Genomic DNA, 7,793 nt, shown 5'->3' with positions numbered 1-7,793 from the left:
TCCAACCAGTTCCTTTCCCCTCGATCAAGCGCCCCAGCTGGCCAGGGGGAGGCATTATTGAGACCAGGATTACTGCATGTTTTTGTGAGGGTATCAACCCCAGGAGACAAGGGGAGAACAAAACATGCAAACTCCACACAGAAGGGCCCTATCGCCAACACCACCTAGGGTGTGGGCACTGATGACGCAGAGGGAGAAACACGTCCCGGGCACCCACAGCCTCCCCCGGCGGGAATCGAACCCGGACCTTCTAGCTGTGAGGGGAAGCGCTAACCACTGCGCCACCGTGCCCGCTTCAAACATTAATATCTAACCTGTGTCCTTGGCCGGTGCCAGGTTTGCAGAGAGCTGGTGCATGCCAGTGGTAGGGGTACCGACTTGACTCCTAAGGTACTAGAGAGGGGGAAAAAAGAAAGAAAGAAAGGGGGGAAAGAAAATCTAAATGTTTTTAAATAATATTTATATATTTATAAAGTGAAATATTTCACTCCAATCAAGAATATATGAAAGTTTGATTTTTAGAATTACATTACAGAAAATAAATAACAATGCTTTTAAATTATTATCTTCAAATTTATGGTGTCGTACCTGTAGTGTGCTGTTTGATAGAGAAGAGCCACTACGTGGTTGCATAATGCCTTCCCAGCACAGCAAGAGCAAGAAGTCCTCTCCAGTTCCACAGGAAGCTTTTCTGCATTAAGTGTCACCTGGGAATAGGGAAATAACAATGAGTATTGCTGTACATATTACTTTACATTACATTTACTTAAGTTACACATCTACAAAGAGAAAGGGAAACAATTTTCTGCATACTGTATGAAAAAAGGGCCTTTCACAACAAGCACAAAAATGGTTAAATCTCAAGTGGATGCTAGACAATGATGAACTATAGTTATATTGCTTGTTGTGAAGTACCCTTGAGCTTTTAATACAGTATGTATTTTGATCACACAGAATCTTTCTCTGCCTTTCATTTCTCTACCAACAAATACGTTTTTAAATATTTGAGAATATATAACTGTAACATCAATTTTTGGAGTTTAACTACAGAGATCACTGACAGACCGAGAAACATCCTGAAGTACATGCACCAGTATAGACATGCAACCTGGACATGCAACCCATAGGACATGCAACTTTGCGGGAACGCTGCAAAGTCTCATCTGCAATGGCAGGAAACGGCAGGCAAATCATCTGCAGCAAACCGTCTGCAGGTAAACCGTCAACAACTATTCATCTGATAAACCTGTAGGTAGTGAGCCTCCTCGTTTTTCCTCATAGAACGGTGACATCGTCCTCTCACCGTCACAGCATGATCAACTACATTAGACACTGTGTTCCATTGTTTGGGGAGAAGTGTGCAAGATTAACCATGCATATTACTAACTTTGATTTCATGATACAGATTCTATAGTTCCATGGTTCTCAAAGTGGGGTTCTTGAGTGGGTTGTTCCCAAAATAATGAATTATAGCATTAAAAACAATCTTTTTAAACACTATAAATCTCAACTCTGTGAGCTTGTAGATCTGCTATTTTCCAAAGAATAATGAAAATCTTACAATATTGAACTATATGTAATTATTACTTTTATTTGGCCAGGTCTCATGCACAAAACATATTCAGATGGGGGTCCACAGCAAAATACATATCAATTTGAGAAGCAGGCAGCACTAATATGGAAAGGTGTGGAGCAATAATAACCAAGAATATACGTTCTGATGTTACTAAAAAAAGACAAAAGCTGTCAAGCACTTACCTTCATATTCAAACAGGTACTGTTCTATAAAGAACTTGTAGCCCTTTTTCTGTTTGGATACTGGTGTGTGTGAAAAGGCAGCAACAAGTCGCTCGACATCATTGAACCACATTTGCGGAAGCTGGGTGAGGGACTTGGTGAAATCCATACCCTGAAAGGAGTATTAGAGACAAATTAATTATTATCTACATGAAGTGTTTTAGATTGAGAGCTTTGGTGAGTGAGTGTGAGTGTCCCTAATCAGGGGTTAATACATGATTGCTATAAAAAATAAATTAAATTGTTTTCTCTGTACTTTCTTTCTCTGTAAATAGAAACCATCCAAATAGCCAACTTGCTGTCTATAATAACCTTAACAAAACATAAATCAGAAAGTAAACACTAAAATAATGCTGGGCAGATACAGATATACGAGCCATCAAATGGGTTCACCTATGTTAAATCATGCCAGGTTTGTTTGGTTAAGGTATATGCCTAGTAGCCTACATTAGACAGAAATGTAAACAACAAGGTACACTCACACAGCTAGGCTAAAATGATAACAGAGACAGTCCTGGGAACCGGGTTAATTGGGGGATTATAAAGTTCATGTGGTGTATTTATCAGCCTATTCAGTTGATAATGACCAGTGGAGTGGCAGTTTCTATGTAGTAACCATAACAATAGATAATGGTCTAGACGTGGTTATTGCCCACTCAATCCGTATTCAGTAGAAATATCAACAACAGTAAAACCCAGTAGGCCTAGCCCTAGATTCACCTCTTAACTCATGTTAGGTACAGTACTTTATTAGACAGAAATGTAAACAGCACGAGGTACAACATGCACCTAGCCTAATGATAACAGACACAGTCATGGGGACTTGTTTCAATCGTACAATGATTTGTTTGGATACCTTGCTTATATCAAGTCCAATTACAAATAAACTGAAATGCATTCTGGTTTTAAAACATCTCGACTCCATGGCATGGCCACTCTATCGTTTATAAAACATAAATTAACAAATAAGTCTGTCTGCTCCACCTTATAGGGTAGCAGAGCTAGCTTGGTTGCTAGCAGAATAGCCTACTTTCCCAAACTAATTTAAATCAATTTCCGAAAAGTAAAGTATAAAATACGGCTAGCATGATCAAGAACACAGATAGTAAAACAGCACAAAGCATTAGAATGTACTTTACCTTTCGAAATAATAACGTAATGACGTCTGGCGAGGTCCGGTTACCGTATGTATCTCTATGGTTAAAATGTTGTTTACCCCTTCAAAATGTGACTTCAGCACCCGCGGGATGCTTAGTGGGCGGGCCGTGAATTGTTGACGCGAATTGTTGACGCGTTGCCATGGTTACCTCGCTAGGCGACTGAAAGAGTGGGAGGCGGAGAGCTATAAAAGGACTCTCAGTGACATACACTCTCCACAGATGGAGGCGGAGAGCTATAAAAGGACTCTCAGTGACATACACTCTCCACAGATAAAGCAGTCAACAGTTGGTAAACAGTTGGTTGCTAGGGATATGGATGAGGCTGAAGACATTATGGCAGAGCAGGCCAAGAAGCAGGATGACAACCCATTTGCAAACCTCAGCAGGAAGGAGAAAAAACAGAAAAAGAAACAGATGGAGCATGAGAAGCAGGTTGCCCAGGATGCTGCAGAAGGGGACTTCTCTTTGTCCCAAGCTGAGATGTCTTCTAGACAGGCCATGCTGGAGAATGCCTCTGATATCAAACTGGAGAGGTTCAGTATTTCAGCTCACGGAAAGGAACTCTTCATCAATGCTGACCTTCTGATTGTGGCGGGCAGGAAATATGGCTTGGTTGGACCAAATGGCAAAGGAAAGACCACGTTACTGAAACACATAGCCAACAGAGCACTAAGTATCCCCCCCAACATTGATCTGCTGCTGTGTGAACAAGAAGTTCAGGCGGATGACACTCCAGCATTCCAGGCAGTACTGAACTCAGACACTCAGCGTCTGAAGCTCTTGGAAGAAAAGAAAACGCTACTGGCCCAGCTGGAGAAGGGAGATGACGGTGTGTCAGAGAGACTAGAGAAGGTGTATGAAGAGCTGAATGCCATTAGAGCCGATTCCGCTGAGCCCAAAGCACGAAGTATCTTGGCTGGCCTGTCTTTCACTCCTGAGATGCAGGACAGACCCACCAACAAGTTCTCCGGAGGTTGGAGAATGAGAGTGTCCCTTGCCAGAGCTCTGTTCATGGAGCCCACGCTCCTGATGCTGGATGAGCCCACCAACCACCTGGACCTGAACGCCGCTATATGGCTTAACAACTACCTTCAAGGCTGGAAGAAGACTCTCCTTGTCGTTTCCCACGATCAGAGTTTCCTGAATGGTGTTTGCACAGACATCATCCACTTGGACAACCAGAATCTGTACTATTACAGGGGCAATTACCTGGCCTTTAAGCTGATGTACAAGCAGAAGTTCACAGAGTGCCAGAAGCAATACGAGAAGCAGGAGAAGAAGCTGAAGGATCTCAAGAAAGGTGGCAAGTCAACCAAACAGGCCATGAAGCAGACAAAGGAGGCGCTGACCAGAAAACAGCAGAAGGGTAAGAAGAAGGGAGGAGGCATGGACGAGGAGAGCCAGGAGAGCACAGAGCTCCTGAAGAGACCCAGAGAATACACCGTCAACTTTACCTTCCCCGAGCCACATTCACTCCAAGATGGGTGGACACCCATCATGGGATTGCATAGTGTTGACTTTGGCTATGATGGACTGACCCTGTTTAAAAATGTGGACTTTGGAATTGACAGGGAGTCCAGGATTTGCATTGTTGGACCCAATGGCGTCGGAAAGAGTACCCTATTACTGCTCCTCACAGGAAAACTGAGCCCATCGAGAGGCGAGATGAGGCAGAACCATCGGGTGAAAGTAGGCTTCTTCTGTCAGCAGTACGCGGACCAGCTGAACATGGACGAAGCAGCCACAGAGTATCTCATGAGGAACTTCAACCTGGTCGAACAGGACGCCAGGACGTGCCTGGGTCGCTTTGGCCTGGAAGGCCACGCACACAAGATTCTGATCTCCAAACTCTCCGGAGGACAGAAGGCGCGCGTGATGTTTGCCGAGCTCGCCTGCCGCCAACCCGACGTACTGATCCTGGACGAACCCACCAACAACCTGGACATCGAGTCAATCGACGCCTTATCAGAGGCCATCAACAAGTACAAAGGAGCCGTCATCATTGTGAGCCACGACGCCAGGCTTATCACCGAGACTCAGTGTCAGCTGTGGGTGGTTGAGAACTGCTCGCTCAATCAGATTCAAGGTGACTTCGAGGACTATAGACGGGAGGTGTTGGAGGCACTAGGAGTAACGCCGGTCCACAAGGGCGACGAGTGAACTCCAGGGGAGAGGGCGCCCTCTGTGTCAGAACCCAACGTGACATAACCTAAAAAGTGCTCAACTTAACTTGTTCTTTTTTTAACTTTGTTTTTATTCAAGACTGCATCAACAATATATACATACAATCAATAATAATGACATCATGCAAAATAATAAAAATGAAAAGAAAAACAAAAAGCAAACAAGGGGTTATTGTGATAAAATACCGAATTAAATTTTTCCAAGCGAATTCTCTCCACCCTAATGATTGAGTTGTCGTTTGTTGTGTTCGCCACATATCATTCCAAACCTCCTCTGAGATGTCCTCACCCAACTCTTTTTCCCATTTATTTTTGACATACATTGTTGAGTCTCCTCTGGAACCCATTAAGCATGAATATATTAATGAAATTGTCCTGGGTATGACTTCACCATATGCTCTTGTTACCATTTTTATTATAGGATGAATTTCCATTTCCTTCTTTTTAATGTCTTTATCATAATAATCTCTCAGTTGAAGGTACCTAAATAAATCCTTATTAGCCAAATTATATTTGTTTTTCATTTCTTCGAAACTCTTCATCTCTCCATTTTCTATTAATAAACACATGGCTGTCACACCCATTCGATTCCACTGCCTAAACGTTGGATCCATCTTCCCTGGTTTAAACTCTTGATCAAATGCAATCCATTTCAACAAACCAAGCTCTTTACCCAATTTCAACTTTTTAACAGTTGAGTACCACATATTCAGAGTGTAGTTTGTTATTGGGTCGATTTCATTTTTAAGGTTTACTGGGACTTCCTTTCCTCCTATAAGTGTCTGTATCGGGAATGCAAACCCAGGTGCTTCTATATCCTTCCATCGAGCAACATAGTCATCACTACACCAGTACAGAAGTGGGCGCAATTGAGCTGCATGGTAATATTCTTTTAAATTAGGAAGCGCCAGACCTCCTTTTTCTTTAGTTAGCTGCAATGTACAGTATCTTATTCGTGGCCGTTTTCCTTCCCATATAAATCTTGATATTAGTTTATCCCATTTAGCAAATTGTTCTGGTGGGACTGTCACCGGTAAAGATTGGAAAAGGTATAAGAGGCGTGGCAAGACATTCATCTTAACAGCATTTATCCTATCACAAAGTCCCATCGGATATGTTGACCATCTTTCTATGTCTGCCCTTATGTTATTATCAATCAGACCATAGTTACTTTTATAGAGTTTTGATAAGTTTTTAGTTATGTTTATACCCAAGTATCTAATGGACTTTGCTTCCCAGTTCAATCCCGTCTCCTTGAGCCTTTGGTTAGGTACACAGTTGAGCATAAGTACTTGGGTTTTAGTCTTATTCAATTTATAGCCAGAGTAATGACCAAATCGATCCAAGGTTTTCATAAGCGACTCATAAGATTCCAATGGGTTTTTTAAATAGACCAACACGTCGTCTGCAAATAAGCTTATTACATGTTCTCGATTGTTGATTTCTATACCTTTAATTGCTTCGCTTTGTCTTATCATCTGAGCCAGCGGTTCTATGAAAATCGCGAACAAGGAAGGGCTCAGGTTACAACCTTGGCGGGTCCCTTGTCCAAGTTCAAATCTGTCTGTTAATGACCCATTTAAGTGATTTAATACACTCTATTGCCTTCTTTTGAAATCCAAATTTCTCCAGTGTTAGAAACAGGAACTGCCAGGAGACGCGATCGAACGCAGCCGACGCATCACAACTTATTAGTGCCATTGGTGTCTTATTTTTATTTACTTTATGTATGACATGTAATGTCCTTCTGATGTTATCCTGAGTCATCCTAGATGAGACAAATCCACATTGATCCTCGTCTACCAGATGGGGTATAACTCATTGCAATCTATTCGACAATATGGAGGTATATAGCTTGTAGTCTACATTTAGCATTGATATTGGTCTGAAGTTCTGACAATATTGTTTGTCTTTCAGTGGTTTAGGGATAACTGTTATTACAGCTTCCTTCCAGGAGGGGGGAGTAGAGTTCTTCTTTTTGACCCAGTTAAATGTTGTGTGGAGCAATGGGGTTAGTTCTTCATCCAATTTCTTATATAGTTCGCTCGGGATGCCATCACTACCTGGAGCCTTATTTGTTTTAGACCTCCCTATTGCAGCACTGATTTCCTCCATGGTTATATTTCTAGTTATTTCCTTATTTTGTAGTTCGCCTATAGAGGGTAGGTCTAGCGTATCAAGGAATGCTTTGATGCCTTCTTCATTGGAGGTGGACGAATGGGTATACAATTCTTTGTAGTATTCACTAAATATATTTTCAATTTCTCCAGGTTTATATTTTATTTGATTCGTTCTGGGATCAACCAATTTATGAACTGTCCTATCTGCTTGTTGTTTACGTAAACGTCTTGCTAATAACCTTGCAGCTTTAGGACCTGCTTCATAATAATTCTGTTTTAGATATCTTGCTTTAATTTCCACCTCCTTTTTTAACAAATCACCAATTCTCTTCCTCACTTCAGTCATTTGTTTATGAATTTTGTGATCGGCTTTTGTTTTATGTTTTTGTTCCAAAGTTTTTAACTCAGAGATTAGCTGTTTATATTTAGCTATTCTTTCCTTTTTTAATGTACTTGAGATTGCAATCAGTTTGCCCCGAAGGACTGCTTTCAAACAATCCCATAATATTGCTGGATTAGTTTCACCATTATCA

At 41.7% G+C, this 7,793-nt stretch overlaps 1 protein-coding gene across 1 annotated transcript; it reads left to right on the top strand.

Moving 5' to 3' along the window:
- Positions 1 to 3,269: 3,269 nt before the first annotated feature.
- Positions 3,270 to 5,117, top strand: LOC308302279 (ATP-binding cassette sub-family F member 1-like; the record flags this gene model as incomplete). The annotated part of the gene is made up of 1 exon (XM_080746538.1): positions 3,270 to 5,117. The coding sequence occupies one exon, from the start codon at positions 3,270 to 3,272 to the stop codon at positions 5,115 to 5,117; it is 1,848 nt and encodes a 615-aa protein (XP_080602664.1).
- Positions 5,118 to 7,793: the final 2,676 nt, after the last annotated feature.

Source organism: Nannobrachium achirus, assembly GCF_963921795.1.
Source record: "Nannobrachium achirus genome assembly, chromosome: 17".
Classification (NCBI taxonomy): Eukaryota; Metazoa; Chordata; class Actinopteri; order Myctophiformes; family Myctophidae; genus Nannobrachium; species Nannobrachium achirus.
Note: the sequence above shows the minus strand (reverse complement) of the source record. Positions and strands in the feature narration are given on the sequence as shown.